We start from the raw sequence: 21,174 nt of genomic DNA on the forward strand, positions 1-21,174 counted from the left end.
TTCAGGATACATTCTTGGTTTACGCCTTCATTTTGATGCCATGTATCTTGCAGTAGCTTCCTGAGAAAGGGAGTATGGGTAGCAAATTTTTTGAGATCCTAAATATTAGAAAGTGTCTTGAGTCTTTCTTCACACTAGTTACTAGTGTGATTAAGTAAAGACCTGAAGATTTCCTCTTAGTATTTAAAGGCAAAATACTATATTGCAAATACTGGTGCCACTGCTAAGAAAATTCTATACCAGTTTTTATAGTTATTTTTTAAGTTGTTGCTAATTTCCCTAAAATGAAATATACGATCTTAAGTGTACAACTGGATGACCCACACCACAATTTAAGATATGAAATTTCTCATTCTCTCCAGCCAATCCCTCACCACCCTACCAGAAATATTATTCCACCACCATAGATTCATTTTGCCTGTTCTTGAACATCATATACGTGGCATTGTATAATATGTACTATTTGTGTCTAGCTTCTTTCATTCAACATGCTTTTGAAATTCGTTGATGTTGCTCATACACAAGTAGCTTGTTCCTTGCTGGATAGTATTTCACTGTACCATTTTGATTATTTCCTTTGAACACTTGAAGGATTTTCCTTTTAACCAAAGAGAGATAATTTATGATGATATAATTTTGTATAATATCTTGTTTTAACCATCCACTTAATTTGGTGGGGTATTTCAATACAGAAATTCAGTGTCCTTCAGGTGTGGGAAAATTACTCAAATTATTTCACTGATGGCTTCCTTCTCTTTCATCGTCTGTGTTCTTTTCTGCAACATCAATTATTTACATATGTTGACCTCAAATTGGTCCTCTAAATTTCTTATGTTTCCTATTCTATTTTTAATCTCTTTTCCTACTGGTATACATTCTGGTACATTTCTTCAATTTTATCTATCAGATTTCTGTTAAAGTTTGCCATTTTTGCAAATCATATAGACATATCTATACACATACACACATATATGATTCTCATTTTAAAGTTACATATTTTATATAGATATATATATATATAAGATTCTCATTTTAAAGTTCATTTTCCAGGTACTTTTTTGACATCTTCAATTTCCTTTTAAGAAAAAGGAAATTCCTTTTTGTTTCATTACTACCACAACTTCTCTTACAAAGAATATTAATGGCAGTTTTCATTTTTTTTTCACCCTGGAAAAACTCATCCAAGTTACTGTTTTTTTCCTTTGTGAAAGCCTGATTGGAGAACCCAATATTTACATCTCTAATTTTTACCTAACTTTCCTCATTTTAATTTGATAGCCCTGCCCTCAATGATGCCTGGTTATTTCCGAGACCAGAAACTCTTTTGCCTTATCTTTTATCAAAGGATAAACAGCCCTAGCAAGGTATTAAAAAAAGACTTTCAAATAAAGTTTTTTAGCCTCACCTTCACCTCTACACTTCGACTTAACTCGTGCCAAAAATTGCTGACCTTAAGGAAGATGTAAAACAAGAAAAAGTTTCTTTCTTAGCTTTTCTCAAAGGAGCTTACAATTTAGGTTTCTTGGGTCTACTAAAGAAGTTATTACTTTCCAGAATTTTGCTGTTTCTCCTATTCCCTCTTCTTGTGGAACTTTGCCAAAAAGTCCCTTTCCTACTTTACTAGGGTTTGGGGAGAGAACAGAGCTAGATGTGTTTATTCAATCTACCATCTTTAACTTGAAGTCTACCTTAATTATCTATGTTCATTAATAAGATATTCAAAATTGGTTAATAAATTTTAATCAGTGAAAATGTCACTCTTACATTACTAATATCCAGAATAATCATACCCCCACATATAAAATGAAGACTTGTTTTAAACCAACCAAAAATTAAGTTTAATGATTGGCTTTTATGATAATGTTGTTACCTAGATGTCTAAAAAGATTTCCTTTCATTCTTCTATTTTTTTCAAAGTATAAAAAATAAAGTCAATTAAAAATGTGCTTTTAGACACATTATAAGGTTTTCCAAAAATAAAAGTAAAGCTTCCTTCAAATTCTTTAAGCGTCGTATGAGCAGGGATACTGAATTTAAGTGGCTACTAAACAATAAGAGGAGAAGGCAACGGCAACCCACTCCGGTACTCTTGCCTGGAAAATCCCACGGATGGAGGAGCCTGGTAGGCTGCAGTCCATGGGATCGCTAGGAGTTAGACACGACTGAGCGACTTCACTTTCACGCATTGGAGAAGGAAATGACAACCCACTCCTGTGTTCTTGCCTGGAGAATCCCAGGGACGGAGAAGCCTGGTGGGCTGCCGTCTATGGGGTCGCACAGAGTGGACACAACTGAAGTGACTTAGCAGGAGCAGCAGCAAACAATAAGAAGTATATCAAAGAAGTCTATTCTAAAATATATAGACATTTTAAAGGTTCGTATTTCCCACCAGTATTATATTCAGAGAACATGGTGTGCCTTCAGGGACTGAAAGCTACAGCCCAAGAGCAAAATCTAGTCTGCAACCTGTTTTTATAAAGTCTTACTGGAACACAGCCATGCCCATTCATTTACATATTTTCTATGGCTGCTTTCCAGACACAATGACAGAGCAGAGTGGCTTTGACAGAGACTTCATAGCCCAGAAAGCCTAAAATATTATCTGGCTCTTTACATAAAAAGCTTGCTGACTGCCCCTGTTCCTGACCTACATTAAAAGATTCCATTTTATTATACAAAAATTGCTTTGACGTCTTCCTTGTTTGCAGTAAAAGCATATCTTACTCTAGAAACAGCTTTCTTAAAACTTTTCTACAACTGAAAATATCTGAAAAAAATGTATAGCCAAATAAATACTTCTGTTTTCAAGTTAACACAAAATAAAAGATTCAAACCTGCACAATGAGAACCAGAACTACAGAGTCTTCATTTCCCCAAAGAAAAGACTGTCATTATCTATTTTCTCATCTCCTGTGACCCACCACCAGAAGCATTCCTTTTCCATTCTTTGAATTATGGTCTTTTTACTTCAACTGTAAAGAATGTTCTGTTTTCTGGGCCAAACAGTATTTTCCTTTTCTCTTTTTTCTCTGTTAGACTTTCCTTTACCTAGTTTCCCTGTTGAAATAGTCTTTGGCATATATTTTCTGGTCACCCCATTATTAAAGAAGCACATTCAAACTGAGAAGAAAACTTAAACTCTCTGGAAGATCAGCATAACAGAAGAAAAGAGAATAAGTAGTAAAATTAGCCAAGGAATTAAGGAGTATCTAAGCACAGTCTTCACAGAATATGGTCAAAGACATTAACCTTAATCCTTTAGCCATATGATATTAAGAAATCTTTAACTTTGATAAAAGCTAAAAGATGAAGTGATTTACACTAACAGTAGTAATTTTATTCAAATAGATATTTAAATAGAAACACACAAAACAGGGAGAAACGGTGAACAGTAAGAAATTCTCAGTGTCTAAAATATATTTATGGGTGAATACCTGAATACTTAAGACTGAATGCCTGAAAAAAGTAAAGCGTAGCTCACAAATAACATAAGAAATTATAAACGCATTTAACTGAAGATGAAATTATTCTAACAGAGGTTTTTTTGATGTCTAATAACATTGTTATTTATTTTTAATTAAAGTATAGTTGATTTACTTGATAGAGATTTTAAAAGAATTATAGAAAGGAACTATCTTTTTCATTTAATTACTGGCTTGAAATTATGGGCATATGGGGGTTCATTATACCATTCTTTTTAATTTGTGTAATTTAAAAAATTTTCCACAATAAAAGGTTTTTTAAAAGATAAACAAAAATCAAAGAAAAAGAAGCTGAAGTTTAAGTTGATGGTTAAAAACATCATGGTGGATGGTTATTGGTAGGTACACTAGTTATCCAAAGAAAAGAGAAAATCTATAAGGAGAAAATGAATATGTTTTAGACAAAGAAGAATTCACCTTTATTATCCAAGAAGAATCTACCTTAGCTTTTGGATACTAAAGAACACTGAAAATTCATACTGAAGAACACTTTCAATAGTAAATTTTTAAAACTCACAGTATAATAGTTTGAAATAAATCTTAATAGAATTTAGATTTATCTTTTAAAAAAGTATAACCATTTTAACAGACTTATTCAGGATGTCATACACAAATTATTGTCTCTGAACTTTACTATCATCAGTTTATAGGAAAGTGAATTTACCTAACTTAAGCCTTTAGTTTTCCAATAAGAATTAAATTTATGGATTAAAAAAAAAATCAAGTATCTACCTGAGAGAAAATGCTTTTACAAACTAAAATATAAGTTGGAATTTTAAATCCAGGAGTTAAATGCCTACCAAATACTTTCTTCACTACTATCTAATTAAGATCTTAGAAAACTTTAATACTTGGGGGAAAAAAAACTGCTTGGATTTACTCATACCTCTTTCTTCCTCATGTTTTTTGGCAGATGCACTTTTAGGTCTTCCTCTTCCTCGTCTGATATGATCTGAATGGCTGTTACTTCGAGACCTCTTTCTGTTTTCTAAATCTTTATTTACTGTAGAATTTATCTTCTCTCGCCTAACTCTCTCTGTTCGCCTCCTCTTGGCCTCATGCTTGTTTTCTGTATGGATGAATAAAAGTGATATGTTTTAGGGCTTAAGCAAGAACTGTTTGCCCATGTTCACACTGCTTTCTTCTTTTTCTTTCTAAATAGCGCTAGAGTTTGCTGCCTGGCATATTTTATAAAATTACATCCATAACATCTACGCCCTTCAGAAAAAAAAAGAAACAACAGAATTCAGACCCATATTAACATGTAAGGTAGGAGGAATATTAGAAAACAAGTATCTCTATTTGATATTCAGCCCCTGTAAATTCACACAATTCCAAGGCAACCTTTCTGCTTTTTTCCTTTTCTCTGTTTCTAAGCTAAAAATGGTTAAGTATTAAAAAGGAAAATAAATAAATATTCCATTCCTTTTTTCCCCCTACCCAAATCACAGATTGAAATATATAAATTACACAGAAGTAAAACTGACTTTAGCTATATTATATTAATGTTATGGAAAAAAAACAAACAGAAAGTATCTAGGGAAAACATAAAAACACTAGGGAAGTAAGCAGTTTTCACTTTAGTTACAGATAAGGTCATTTTTGATATTCTAAGAGCATATTTATCCCAATTAGAATCCAATGGGGGAACTTTACTCAACATGGTGATTTAATTAATGCAAGGAGCCACTCCTTCTCACTCCAAACAGATTAAAAGGTTGGGTAAGACAAACAATAAATTTAATACATACCCGACTTTAAAAAAAGAAAATTCCTCAAATGCCTAAAATAATAGTGGTAAAGGGGCAAAACAAATAAGAAAATTCATATCCCAAACACTAAAGGGAAAAAATTAAAAGGCTATATAAATTAAGTATGCTCAATAGGCTACTATAAAGTAAAATAAATATAAGTAAAATAGTAATAGTTATTTCTAAATGCCATATCCTTAGAAAATTAGTTAATTCCAGGTCTCAAATGAGACATACACCAGATAATGTAAGAACATTTAATTATTCCAAACTGTAAGAAAGTTATTACTTTAACAAATAATTTGCAAGGAATAAAAAATAAAATAACAGAGTCAAAAGAGATATCACCCATATACAATGTGAGGACCTTATTTGGAATCTGTTTATAAAAACCATTTATGAGAAACCTGAAAATTTCAATACCAGTTGGATATTTGGTATTACAGAATTAGTGTTATTTTTTTTTTGCATGTAAGTTTTTAAAAATTATTTACTTGGCTGCGCCAGGTCTTAGTTGCAGCATGTGGGATCTAGATCTCTGACCAGGGATTGAACCCAGGGCTCCTCCATTGGGAACATGGAGTCCTAGCCACTGGACCATTAGGGAAGGCCCTGTGCTTCACTTTTAAAGGTCAACCTTTCAGAAACATATAATGAAATATTTATAATTGAAATTATATGAGATTTGCTTTAAAATGATATACAAGACAAGAAATGGATGTGGATGTGACAGTGTGTGCTTAGAATTTCTCAAAAAAATAAAAAATTGATTTGATACAGTTTCATTTATTATGGCATCTACTATTACTGCTAAAGGCAGAAAGATTATTATTTTAGTGATTTAAAAAAAAAAAACAATTTTAAATGAGGCTTGAAACTTCCAATCCAATTCTGAAAATATAAAGATATATGATTTTATTAAAAAAATAGAAAATTTACATGTGATTCCAGTATTATCTAAAGTATGGATTTTGTTCAAATTTCACAAAATTTTATGTCCACTATTGGTTTTCATACCTAATTCAAGATTTCACATTGTATTTATTGGATTGACCAGTTTCAGCTACATGCAATGAATTCTGATAACTTCTCTTTTCATCTTTATTCTTTACAAATATTTTCTAATTTCTCTTGTTACGGCTTCTTAGATACACCCATCATTTAAAAGTAGGCATTTAATTTCCACAAATATGTGTTTTTAAAAGTATTTTTTATATTAATTTCTCATTTAAATGATTTATTCTCCACAATCACCCTGTGTTTTTTCAGTCTTTTAACTTTCTTGAGGCTTTCAATGGGTAAGACAAAGATCTCTCTTGGTTAATGTCACACTGTACTCTTGCCTGGAAAATCCCATGGATGGAGGAGCCTGGTGGGCTGCAGTCCATGGGGTCACGAAGAGTCAGACACAACTGAGTGACTTCACTTTCACTTTTCACTTTCATGCACTGGAGAAGGAAATGGCAACCCACTCCAGTATTCTTGCCTAGAGAATCCCACGGACAGAGGAGCCTGGTGGGCTGCCGTCTCGCACAGAGTTGGACACGACTGAAGCAACTTAGCAGCAGCAGCAGCAGCACTTGAAAATATGTGGGCTATTTTCAAGTATCTTTCAATATTCATTTCTAACACAATTCCACAGTTCTAAGAGAATAATAGACTCTGTTTGATTTCAACACTTTTAGATGATGAAATTTTTGCACCTGGTTTTATGTCCCTGGATATGTTCCAGGGTCTCCTGGTGTATGTCTATAGGAACTTCAATAGAATCTGTACCCTGCTGTTGCGTGAAAGTTGTATAAATCTTAATTATGTTGAATTGGCTCATAATGCTAGTCTACTATATCCTACTTTTCTATTTATTCTATTAATTTTTGAGACTTTGATGCAGAAACTCCACCTAAAAAATCTTAATTTATCTACTTAAAAAATAATTGTAATACATAATGGAACTATATGTAATTTTGATCTGTATTTTCCAAGTCTCCAATAAATGTGTTATTATACTTTCATAATTTAAAATATTAAAAGTTTAAATAAAGTATAAGAAAAAAATTAAAAGTTGAAAGAAATAGTAACTGGTAAAGCTTTTTACAGTATGCCTTTTAGACTTTAACACTGAATTTAAGTTTGTTCCTTCAGCTACCCATTCATCGCTGTAAACTTATTCATAGCCAATCTCAAAAAAAAAAAGGAGTGTCTATACTTTCTGCCTCTAGTTTCTCACCTCCCATTCATCCATCACTTCATTCCAGTGTAGTTTCCAACCCAATGAAAAGGATCATCAAGAACAAAAACCTCTGTCAGCAAATCTAACTGACACCTTTCTTTAATCATCTTAATTACCATTTCTCAAAAATTCAAGAGGACTACTCTTTTCCTTGAAATTAATTTCCTTGATTTTTCAGGTTCTCCAGGCTGCCCATCATACCAGCCACTCCTTTTTTATCTCCTTTGGAGTCTTCTCCTCCCTGCAGATTCTTTTCCATCTCTAATATTAAAGTCCTAGGACTCTATCTTGAACTCAGATACTCCGTGGACACAAAACATTAAGCGCTGGTGTTATAATGGTTCTAAAATTCATACTTTCAGCTGTGACTTCTTCCCAAAGCTCTAGACTGCCTACTTGTATGACCCACAAGCATTTCAAAAGTGCCCCAAAAAATAACTCTTGATTTTCCCTCCTCCAACCTTCATTATAATAGTAAACAGCACCAACAGTTACAAAAGCCAAATAACCTAGTCATTTGTGACTCAGATTGTTTCTTCTATCATCAGAAAAGTCCACAGGTACTCTGTGCAAAATATATCCATAATTTCCTCATTTCTCCCACTTCTGTGGGCAACATCCAAACCGAATATATTCCCTAAACAGCTGTCAAAATTACCTTTAAGAAAAAATAGACTGTATAAGTTCCTTTTCTAAAATCTTTCATTAGGCTTTTCACTTTATTTAAAATATAGTCAAATTTCCTGACAAAAGACTGTAAGTCCCACTATAAGACCTGACATTCACTTCTTACCCATCTCATTTCATACTACTAGCCACCTTGTTCACTACTCTCCAGACATGTCTTCCTCTAAAACAAGCTCCTTCCTCCTCTTGAAGCTCTGCATTTGCCAATCCGTCTGCCTAGAGTTCTCTTCCCAACACTCTTCATGAGATAGGCTATATTTCCTTCAGATGTCAATTTACAAATCACTCCAAGTCTCAAGCCCAAGTTACTTTCTTCTTCTACTATTACTGTAGTCTGTTTTTTATTTACATATATGCTCAATATGTCTCCCCCATCAACGTATAAGCTCTATGAAAGTTGGGACACTTGTTTGTCTGTCTCATCCACAGAAACTAGAACATTACCTACACATGTTGCTGCTGCTACTGCTAAGTCGCTTCAGTCATGTCCGACTCTGTGCGACGCCATAGATGGCTGCCCACCAGGCTCCCCCGTCCCTGGGATTCTCCAGGCAAGAACACTGGAGTGGGTTGCCATTTCCTTCTCCAATGCATGAAAGTGAAAAGTGAAAGTGAAGTCACTCAGTCATGTCCGACTCTTAGCGACCCCATGGACTGCAGCCTACCAGGCTCCTCCATCCATGGGATTCTCCAAGCAAGAGTACTGGAGTGGGGTGCCACTGCCCTTCTCCAACCTACACATGTTAAGTGGTGCTAAATAAACAAAATTAGACTGAGTACATCCAGTGGTCATGTATGGATGTGAGAGGTGGATTGTGAAGAAGGCTGAGCGCCGAAGAATTGATGCTTTTGAACTGTGGTGTTGGAGAAGACTCTTGAGAGTCCCTTGGACTGCAAGGAGATCCAACCAGTCCATTATGAAGGAGATCAGCCTTGGGATTTCTTTGGAAGGAATGATGCTAAAGCTGAAGCTCCAATACTTTGGCCACCTCATGCGAAGAGTTGACTCATTGGAAAAGACTTTGATGCTGGGAGGGATTGGGGGCAGGAGGAGAAGGGGATGACAGAGGATGAGATGGCTGGATGGCATCACTGACTCGATGGATGTGAGTCTGAGTGAACTCTGGGAGCTGGAGATGGACAGGGAGGCCTGGCGTGCTGCGATTCATGGGGTCGCAGAGTTGGACACGACTGAGCAACTGAACTGAACATGCATTTATCTCACGATGTTCTCAAAAATTCTACTGAAATGCAAATAAACATGGGAAAAAGGAAAAAGGAAAATAAATCAGCAGGGTTTCAAACAGGAAATAGTGCTATTAGCAATCTGAAATTACAGAATTCCAGCAAGCTGGCAAACTGACAGATTCTGATTAAGTAACCAGAAAAGAAGAAACTAAAATTCAAACTAAGACTATGAGATGGCTCCTATAGAAGGGGCAGCTGTTCTTCCCAAAGACACTCCCAGGATAGGACAAAAAGTATAGTAAGGAAGAGTAGGCCACAGAGTGCTCATCAGAATAACTCTCGAACTACTGTAGAACAGTTGGGCCTATGTATACAAAGCAACTGACATAAAGAAATAAAGCTTTTCAGAACCAAGCAATGTTCAAGGGAACTTTGAAGTTCCATATCATAGAAATATGAAAGGGGTTCCCAGGTGGCGCTAGTGGTAAAGAATACAACTGCAATGCAGGAGACGCTGGAGCCTTCAGTTCAATCCCTGGGTTGGGAAGATCTCCTGGAGGAGGCAATGGAAATCCACTCCAGTATTCTTGACTGGAGAACCCCATGGACAGAGGAGCCTAGGGGGCCACAGTCCACAGTGTTACAAAGAGCTGGACACGACTTAGCAGGCACACACATTAGAAATAAGAAATAAACAAAAAAAAGTAGTTCCTCATAAAAAAGAAACACTATAAAGGATTTCACATTCTGCCTCAGAATGATGTCTTTCTTATTTTGGCAATCATGGATTTCAACAGCATCTCCCAGCTTACCTAATTTACATCTAAAAGTTTGCTTCTTCCAATTATACAGAACCTCGAACATTACCTTCTTCCAAATACACACTAAAAATAAACTTCTTCCCATCATACACTAAAAAGACGATGTCAAAATGGACCTTCAAAACAGTGTAAGATTTTCCTGCGGTCCAGTGGTTAGGAATCCACCTGCCAATGCAGGGGACACAGGTTCAATCCCTGGTCCGGGAAGAGCCACATGCCATGTGCAGCAACAAAGATCCAGTGCAGTCAAAAATGAATGAATGAATAAATAAATAAATATATTTTTTAAAGTGTAGGATATGCATGCAAGTTACCTACACTGATAAACCAAGGCCTTCATTTACAAGCATCAACAGATAATTAAAGATTACCAGCTATTTGAGGAAAACAAAAAGAGCAAGAGAGAAGGAACAAGATAAAACATGAGGAACAGGGAGTTTCCTGGTGGCCTAGTGGTTAGGATTCTGGGTTTTCACTGCTGAGGCCCAGGTTAAATCCCTGGTCAAGGCTAAAAAAAGAGAACAACAACAAACCCATAAGGAACAAAAGTATTTCAGGAAACAAAAACATCTTAAAATGTTTCAGATGATACCTTCAGAGAGTATTATACCATTAACATTCTTCTGCAGAAACAGAAAACACATTCCAATCATATGGACTCTCAAAACCCCATATAGAAAGACAATCTTAGAACAGAGACAAACAGACCACAGAATAAAATATCCAGAAATAAATCCATGGTCAAATGGTTTTCAGGAACAGTAGTCATGAAAAAATAGAGCTTGCAACAAATAGTAATTCGGAAACTGGACACCCAGAGGCAAAAAAATGAAAGTGGACCCTTATACTACCTACAAGAATGGACTCAAAATGGACTGAAGACCTAACATAACAGCTAAAACCATAAAAGACTTAGTGGGGTGGAAGGAAACAGGAGAAAAGCTTCATGACAGTGGACTTGCCAGTGATTTCTTGGATAGGACACCAAAAATATAGGCAACAAAATAAAAACTAGACAACTTGGATTTCATTTAAAATTTAAAAACTTATGTATGTCAAAAGGACACTATCAACAAAACAGAAAGGCAACTCATGAAATAGAAGAAAAAAATATTTGCAAAAATGTATCAGGTAAGGAATTTACATTCAGAATAAAAAGAACTTCCACAATTCAACAACGAAAAAAAGGTCGAAGAACTTCAACAAACATTTCTCCAAAAATAGACAAATGGCCAATAAATACATGAAAAAATGTTCAACATCACCAATCATAAGGGAAATGCAAATTAAAATCACAACATGACATCACTTCAATCCCACTGGATGGTTAATAGGAAAAGCACATAAAATAACAAGTGTTGCTGAGGATGCAGAGAAATTGGAAACTTTGCACTGCTGGTGGTAAAGAAAAACAGTGAAAACACCATGACACTTCCTCAGAAAATTAAACAGAATTACTATATGATCCAGCGTCTCCCCATACAGGCATATGTCCGTCCAAAAGAAACGAAGGAAGGGCACTGAGCAGTATGTACACACATGCTCACAGCAGCATGTTTCATAACACCCAGAAGGTGAAAGCGACTCAAGTGCCCATCAGTGCATTAGGAGATAAACAAAATGGGGTATGTAATACACTCAAATATTATTCAAGAAGGAAATTCTGACACATGTTACAACATGGATAAACTCTGAAGACATTATGCTACATGACACAAAAGGACAAATATTGGATGATTACACGTAAGACGATAACTACAGTAGTCAAATTCAAATTCACAGGCACAGGAAGAACACAGGTGGTCTGGGGCATGATATGGGGATGGAAGGAAAATGAGGAATTACTGTTTCATGTGTATGGAGTTTCAGTTTGGGAAGATGAAAAGAGTTCTGGAAAAGGATAATGGTGAAGATTAAGCACATGATAATGAATGTATTTAATGCCACTAACCTATACAATTTAAAATGATTAAAATACTAAATTTTACAATAAAAGATATGAAAAAATAAGATTCAATGAAAAAGAAGAAATTAAAAAAAAAAAAAGAACTGCTAATAAGAAAGCGCAAAAGACAAGTTAAATAGGGACTTCCCTGATGGTTCAGTGGTTAAGAATCACCTTCCAATGCAGGGGATCCAGGTTCGATCCTGTGTCAAGGAACTATAATTTCACATGCCACAGGACAACTAAGCCTGCACATCACAAATAGAGAGCAGCTCATGTGCCACAGCTAAGACCCAATGCAGCCAAAAAGATACATTTTTAAAAAAAATTTTAAAAAGACAAATAATGGACATGTCTGAACACAGAATTCAGGCATGTCCATTATGAGAAAAGGAAAACACTGAAATTTCTTGGAACAAAACGAAGACAGAATATATGACAATAAGGGAAGAAAAATACAGGAAAGATCTAAGAAATCTGATACTCATCTATAATATAATGTGTAATTATCTACCCAATATTCATTCTCCCCCTCTTCCTTAAGAATAGAATCCTGCTCTGGTCAAGAGGGAAATGTGCCCAGTTAAAATATACACATTCAAAGATTCTCCTGCAGGTGAAGAGGCCATGAAATTTAGTTCTGACCAATGACATATAAGTAGAACTGGATAAGGTTTCCAGAAAGTTTCAATTTTTTTTTTAAGGAGTATGATCCCTAGGTTGGGAAGATCCCTTGGAGGAGGGCATGACAACCCACTCTAGCATTCTTGCCTGGAGAATCCCCATGAACAGAGAAGCCTGGTGGGCTACAGTCCATGAGGTCGCAAAGAGTTGGACACGACTGAGCAACTAAGCACAGCACATGGCTGCTTTGTCCTTCCCTCTGTGTCTGTCTCTCTTCTTTCTGCTTAGAACACTTAAGAGATGCCTAGATGTACAACAATTACTTTGTAACAATGAGCATGGACTGGTTCCAAATTGGGAAATGAGTACTCAAGGATGTATATTGTCACCCTGCTTTTTAACTTATATGCGGAGCACATCACGTGAAATGTTTGGCTGGATGAATCATAAATTGGAATCAAGGTTGCCAGGAGAAATATCAACAACCTCAGATATGTAGATGATATCACTCGAGTGGCAGAAAATGAAGAGGAAGTGAAGAACTTCTTGATGAGCGTGAAAGAGGAGAGTGAAGCTGGCTTGAAACACAACATCCAAAAAACTAAGATCATGGTACCCAGTCCCATCACTTCATGGCAAATCCAAGGGGAAAAAGTGGAAGCAGTGATATTTTATTTTCTTGGGCTCCAAATCACTGTGGACAGTGACTGCAGCCATGAAATTAAAAGATACTTGCTCCTTGAAAGGAAAGCTATGACACATCTGCTGCTGTTGCTGCTAAGTCGCTTCAGTCGTGTCCGACTCTGTGCAGCCCCATAGATGGCAGCCCACCAGGCTCCCCCGTCCCTGGGATTCTCCAGGCAAGAACACCGAAGTGGGTTGCCATTTCCTTCTCCAATGCATGAAAGTGAAAAAGTGAAAGTGAAGTCACTCAGTTGTGTCTGACTCTTCGCAACCCCATGGACTGCAGCCTACCAGGCTCCTCCACGCATAGGATTTTCCAAGCAAGAGTACTGGAGTGGGGTGCCACTGCCTTCTCTAGAGAAGGTACTGAAAAGCAGAGATATCACTTTGCCAACAAAGCCCCATATAGTCAAACCTACAGTTTTTCCAGTAGTTATGATGTGAGAGATGGACCATAAAGAAGGTTGAGAGTCAAAGAATTGATGCTTTCGAGCTGTGGTGCTTTAAGAGTCCCCTGGACTACAAGCAGATCAAACCAGTTAATCCTAAAGGAAATTAATCCAGAATATTCACTGTAAGGACTGATGCTAAAGCTGAAGTTCCAATACTTTGGCCACCTGATGTAACTCACTGGAAAAGACCCTGCCAACTCACTGGAAAAGACCCTGATGCTGGGAAAGATTGAAGGAAAAAAGAGAAGGAGGCAGTAGAGGATGAGATGGTTAGATAGCATCATCAACTTAAGGGACATGAATTTGAGCATACTCTGGGAGATAGTGAAGGACAGAGGAGTCTGGTGTGCTGTATTCCATGGGATCGCAAACAGCTGGGCATGACTTAGTGACTGAACAACAATGAGCATGAAAGCCACATCTTCTCAAGAAAGGGAAGAGCTTAGGTCCTTGGGGACAACACTGAACAGTCCTGTACAGTGGTCCCTTGGTATCAATGAGGGTTTTAAAACCCCCAACAGATATCAAAATCTGTAGATGTTCAAGTATCTTATATAAATGGTATATTATTTACACAAAACCTACACACATCTACCTGTATAGTCTGTGATTTCTAGATATAATAACTAATACAATATAAATGCTATGTAAATACCAGGGCACAGCAAATTTAAGTTTTGCTTTTTGAAACTTTTTGGAATTTTTTCCCCTGAATACTTTCAACCCATGGTTGAGTGAAACTGCAAACATGGAAACCCACAGACGCAGAGGACCAACTGTAATGCCAACTTCATTTTTCCTCACTAAAGGAAAAGTAAACTATTTGTCCAATCTAGTGTCAGCCAGGTTTTCTGTGGATGGCGATCATGACAACAATTATCCAATAAGCATGCCAGAAAGAAAAGAGAATGGGGGGAAAGAAATAGGTAAAAATTTCCCTAAGCTGAAGACTTGAGCCTTCAGATGAAAAGGACTTACTGAGTAACAAGGAAGAATGACAATGACATAAGTGTGAGTACAAAGTAAAGGCGATTTGTTGAGTACAAATCAGATGATTGCTTCTTGGCAGGAAAGCAATGACAAACCTAGACAGTGTGTTGAAAAGCAGAGACATTACTCAGCTGACAAAGGTCCATACAGTCAAGGCTATGGTCTTCCCAATGGTTATGTAAGTTCTCAGAGCTGGACCGTAAAGAAGGCAGAATGCCAAAGAACTGATGCCTTCAAACTGTGGTGCTGGAGAAGACTCCTGGAAATCCCTTGGACAGCAAGGAGATTAAACCAGTCAATCTTAAGGGAGATCAACCCTGAATATTCACTGGAAAAAATGATGCTGAAGTTGAAGCTCCAGTATTTTGGCCATCTGACATGAACAGACAACTCACTGGAAAAGTCCCTCAAGGGAATAATCTTTCCCTCATTGGGAAAGATTGAGGGCAGAAGAAGAGTATGTCAGAGAATGAGATGGCTGGACAGCATCACTGATGCAATGAACATGAACTTGGGCAAACTCCAGGAGATCATGAGAGACAGGGAGGCCCGGTGTGCTGTAGTCCATGTGTGGCAAAGAGTCGGACATGACTAGGCTACTGAACAACAACAAAGTAAAGGTACTCTCTCCAATGGAAGATAAGAAATATACCATCACGTATTTTGCATGAAAATTTTTTCAGGTCTAAAACAATTTTTAGAAAATTAGTTCCAGAAATAAAACTACATGGGTTTTTTAAAAAAAATATATAAGAAAAATTGAGATTATCCTTGTAGCACAATGGAAAGAAATTTTAGTGACAGCTCTGCTGTGGACCTAAAATCAGGAATAAAATTGTAAGGAATGATTTTTCTGAAATAACAATACCAAATCTTCACCATCAAGTAATTCAGAGTTAAGGATAACTTACTATTGAATTAATGTTGAATGACTTTGGATTTCTAAAAGGTACTGGTGATAATAATTTCTTCATTTTTCTTCCTGAACAAAAGTGAGTATGCAATTTGTAGATTTTGCTTACTTATCAGCCTTTGCCTGTGAACTTAGAGAATAATTTAAAAATTGGGTTTAATATTTCTATCCCTTTGTTCCTTCCTCCAGTAAAAAATGGGGAGGGTGTTGCTTAACCTAAAGCTTGTACTCACTGAGAAATTAAATATTAATGAGCTATCCCAATATCTTATTGTTTTAAGTCTTTTTCTTATCTTTAGAGAAGTCCTCTATAAACTAGTATCTCATTTAGATTTTTGAGTTTATTTTTTCTTTACAGTTTTTATAACAAAAAATGTATAAAGGAAAAAGGTATATCCATTGCTATTAAGTGCAAAACAGCACTCTTGATGCACTAAACCATCCAGAACACCCATGTGGAAAACCAAATTTAAAGATTTGGAACAAACTGAGTTTATTCTCACTAAAAACTGCTTGTCAGTATTATCTTTACAGGTATATATTATCCATTTTCATTTCTCCTATAAACTCTCTGGTAATTAAAACTGAAATGTTCTAGATCCTATTGACAACATTCATTAGAACTTGATAAAACTGGGGAGATTTTTTAAAAAATTATACTCATCTCAATTCCCTATACATAATGGACTAGCCAAGGCAATCTTACTTTTAAGAAATTTAATTGTAAAAATTAGTATTTATGTACCTATAACATATCAAGCTTTCTTTACATTCAGTTCAGTTGCTCAGTCATGTCCTACTCTTTGCGACCCCATGGACTGCAGCTTGTCAGGCCTCCCTGTCCATCACCAACTCCCGGAGCTTACCCAAACTCATATCCATTGAGTCGGTGATGTCATCCAACCAACTCATCCTCTGTTGTCTCCTTCTCCTCCTGCCTTCAGTCCTTCCCAGCATCAGGGTCTTTTCATATGAGTCAGTTCTTCACATCAGGTGGCCAAAATATTGGAGCTTCAGCTTCAACATCAGTCCTTCCAAAGAACACTCAGGACTGATTTCCTTTAGGATGCACTGGTTTGATCTCCTCACAGTCCAAGGGACTCTGAGTCTTCTCCAACACCACAGTTCAAAAGCATCAATTCTTCAATACTCAACTTTCTATATAGTCCAACTCTCACATCCATACATGACTACTGGAAAAACCATAGCTTTGACTAGATAGACCTTTCGTGGCAAAGTAATGTCTCTGCTTTTTAAGGCTGTCTAGGTTGGTCATAACTTTCCTTCCAAGGAGTAAGCGTCTTTTAATTTCATGGCTGCAATCACCATCTGCAGTGATTGTGGAGCCCAAAAAAGTAAAGTCTGACACTGTTTCCCCATCTATTTGCCATGAAGTGATGGGACTGGATGCCATGATTTTCGTTTTCTGAATGTTGAGTTTTAAGCCAACTTTTTCACTCTCCTTTTTCACTTTCATCAAGAGGCTCTTTAGTTCTTCTTTTCTTCCTGCCATAAGGGCGGTATCATCTGCATATCTGAGGTTATTGATATTTCTCCCAGCAATCTTGATTCCAGCTTGTGCTTCCTCCAACCCAGTGTTTCTCATACTGTACTCTACATAAAAGTTAAATAAGCAGGGTGACAATATACAGCCCTGACGTACTCCTTTTTCTATTTGGAACCAGTCTGTTGTTCCATGTCCTGCATACATGGAACAACTGTTGCTAACAGTTGCTTCCTGACCTGCATACAGATTTCTCAATGAGCAGGTCAGGTGGTCTGGTATTCCGATCTCTTTCAGAATCTTCCACAGTTTATTGTGATACACACAGTCAAAGGCTTTGGCATAGTCAATAAAGCAGAAATGGATGTTTTTCTGGAACTCTCTTGCTTTTTTGATGATCCAGCAGATATTGGCAATTTGATCTCTGGTTCCTCTGCCTTTTCTAAATTCAGCTTGAACATCTGGAAGTTCACAGTTCACATACTGTTGAAGCCTGGCTTGGAGAATTTTGAGCATTACTTTACTAGCATGTGAGATGAGTGCAATTGTGCGGTAGTTCTTTACATTAGACATTTTCATATGCACTTCATCTATACAACAGTCCTCTAAGGTCGGTACTATAAATCTATGTATGTACAAGTAAACAGCAGCTCCTCATGGAGGGTTAATCTGTTACACTTACCAAACTAGAATCTGAATCTGAAGCCAGATCTTCCATGTAACATATAGCTCATGTCTGTACTGTACCAAATTGATTTCCAGGCTCTGAGTATTGTTAGTCCTTAAGGGCTTCCCTGGTGGCTCAGTGATAAAGAATCTCCCTGTTAAATGAAGGAGATATGGGTTTGATCCCTGGAGGAGGAAATGGCAACCCACTCCAAGATTCTTGCCTGTGAAATGCCACAGATAGAGGAGCCTGGTGGGCTATACAGTCCAAGGGGTCGCAAAGAGTTGGACACAACTTATGGACTAAACAATAGCCCTTCTTAAAACCCTTTCTTCCTTTGGTTCTATAGCACAGCTTGTTCAGCTGCTCAGTCATGTCCGACTCTTTGCAACCCCATGGACTGCAGCACATCAGGTTTCCCTGTCCTTCACTATCTCCCAGAGCTTGCTCAAACTCATCTCCATTGAGTCAGTGATGCCATCCAATCATCTCATCCTCTGTCCCCCGCTTCTCCTCCTGCCTTCCATCTTTTCGCGCATCAGGGTTTCTTGTAATGAGTCAGCTCTCTGCATCAGGTGGTCAAAGTGTTGGAGCTTCTGTATGAGTCCTTCAAATGAATATTCAGAGTTCATTTCCTTTAGGATTGACTGATTTGATCTTCTTGCAGTCCAAGGGATTCTCAAGTCTTCTCTAGCACAAAAATTGGAAAGCATCTGCCTTTTCTAAATAAAGCTTGTACATCTGGAAGTTCTCAGTCCACGAACTGTTGAAGCCTAGCTTGAAAGATTTTGAGCATTACCTTGCGAAATGAGTGCAACTGTATGGTAGTTTGAACATTCTTTGGCATTGCCCTTCTTTGGAACTGGAATGAAAAGTGACCTTTTCTAGTCCTGTAGCCACCGCTATGTTTTTGAAATTTGCTGGCATATTGAGTGCAGTACTTTCACAGCATCATCTTTTAGGGTCTGAAATAGCTCAGCTGTAATTCCATCACTTCCACTAGCTTTGTTTATAGTAATGCTTCCTAAGGCCCACCTGACTTCACTCACACGTCAGGATGTCTGGGTCTCAGTGAGTGATCACACCATCATGGTTGTCCGGGTCATTAAGATCTTTTTTGTATACTTCTTCTGTGTACTCCTACCACCTCTTCTTAATATCTTCTGCTTCTGTAAGGTCCATACCATTTCTGTCCTTTATCGTGTCCTATCTTTGCATGAAATGTTCCCTTGGTATCTCTAATTTTTTTTAAGAGATCTCTAGTCATTCCCATTCTATTGTTTTCCTCTATTTCTTTGCATTGTTCACTTAAGAAAGCGTTCTTATCTCTCCTTGCTATTCTTTGCAACTCTGCATTTAGATGCATATATCTTTCCTTTTCTCCTTTGCCTTTCACTTCTCTTCTTTTCTCAGCTATTTTTAAGGTGTCCTCAGACGACCATTATGCCTTTTCCATTTCTTTTTGTTGAGGATGGTTTTGACCACCACCTCCTGTACAATGTTACAAAGCTCTGTTCATAGTTCTTCTGGCACTCTATCAGATCTAATCTCTTGAATCTATTTGTCACTTCTACTGTACAAACATAAGGGATTTAAGTCATACCTGAATGGTCTAGTGGTTTTCCCTACTGTTTTTCAATTTAAGTCTGAATTTGGCAATAAGGAGTTCATGATCGAGCCACAGTCAGCTCCCAGTCCTGTTTTTGCTGACTACAGAGCTTCTCCATCTGCAGCTGCAAAGAATATATTCAATGGGATTTCAGTACTGACCATCTGGTGACATCCATGTGTAGGGTCGTCTCTTGTTATTGTTGGAAGAGGGTGTTTGCTATGAGCAGTGTGTTCTCTTGGCAAAACTGTTAGCCTTTGCCCTGCTTCATTTTGTAACCATGGCCCAACTTGCCTATTAGACAGCAAAGTCTATCTCTGATATTTCTCTGTCCTTTCTATTCCTTCTCTTTATTTTGCTGGTTCTTCTTCCTCCTCCCTAGGATTCCTAGGCTTCAATGTTTCATCTGTACTTCAAGGCCACAAGGCTACTCTAATTTATTAAACAACAGAATCTTAGGAAATGCCAAATGTAAAATAATAATGAATTACTTCTCACTTATCACCAGACTTATGTAAAAACCACTGTTGGCTGTTCTCCTACAGCTAACATTTTTTCTCAGTTGACAGGACCTCCCTACCTACGTCTACCCATAAACACTGGAGTCTGCCAGAGTTCTCTTCCTTCCCTATAGACTGTAGAACTAGCTCATCCATTCCCATGATCTCAACAACCATGATTATTTGAAACCTTTATCTCTAGCTAAGGCTACTCCCTGAGCTACTCTCAGATTGTATCTCCAACTGCGGAAAAAAAAATTTACATAGATGGTATTTCACAACTATATCCAAATCTAGTTTCTTCATCTTTCCCTCAAAACTTGTCTTCCCTTTCTAGCCACTAATCCCAGGAAGAAATCTGGGAGTCATTCTAAAGCCTTCCCCCTCCTTCAGCTGGTTCTAACTTCTTAACACTTGGAGTATCTGACCCTTTCCACTGTCCTCATTAGGTCTCCACCTTACCTCACTTCTCACCTGAATAACTGGTATACAGAAGGATCTCAAAGATATTTGTACAATAAAAATAAAATAAACATACTTGTTCCATTAACAAGCATGGACCACGTCTTACTCATTTTGGAGACTCAGAAATGAGTTGACATGTCTCCCCAGAAAATCTACAGAGTGAATCATTCCAGAGTTTCCATTCCTTGAATCAAACTCTTAGGAAGTCAGAACCAGGAATCGATTTTTAACAAGCTCTCTAGATGACTCCTATATAACCCAATCCAGCAACAGTCTTTAAGAACTAATGCATTAGTAGTAAACCCATTATCATGTTGAAAAGGAGCAAACTCAAAGGCAGAAATGGAATTAAAACAACTTTCTGAAAACAGTATGTTGATTTCTTAAAAAACTAGGAATAAAACTACCACACGACCCAGCAATTACCACTTCTAGGCATATACCCTGAGGAAACCAACACTAAAAAAAAAACACATGTATTTCAATGTTCATTGTAGCACTATTTACAATAGCTAGGACACAACAGATGTCCAACAACAGATGAATGAACAAAGAAGCTGTGGTACATATATACAATGGAATATTTCTCAGCCATAAAAAGGAATGCATTTGAGTCCGTTCTAATGAGGTGGATGAACCTATTATACAGAGTGAAGTAAGTC

At 37.1% G+C, this 21,174-nt stretch overlaps 1 protein-coding gene across 2 annotated transcripts in view; it reads right to left on the reverse strand.

Moving 5' to 3' along the window:
* C14H16orf87 (chromosome 14 C16orf87 homolog) overlaps window positions 1-21,174 on the reverse strand; it is a 39,891-nt gene that overhangs the window by 10,269 nt on the left and 8,448 nt on the right. Inside the window, exon 3 of one of the 2 annotated variants that reach the window (XM_027977797.3) lies at window positions 4,369-4,551. The exons of the other annotated variant lie outside the window; for it this stretch is intronic. Within the exon in view, the coding sequence (XP_027833598.2) occupies window positions 4,369-4,551 (183 nt within the window). The remainder of the gene's footprint in view (window positions 1-4,368; window positions 4,552-21,174) is intronic. 2 annotated transcript variants of the gene reach the window in all.

The sequence above is a fragment of the Ovis aries genome, chromosome 14 (genome assembly GCF_016772045.2).
Source record: "Ovis aries strain OAR_USU_Benz2616 breed Rambouillet chromosome 14, ARS-UI_Ramb_v3.0, whole genome shotgun sequence".
NCBI lineage: Eukaryota > Metazoa > Chordata > Mammalia > Artiodactyla > Bovidae > Ovis > Ovis aries.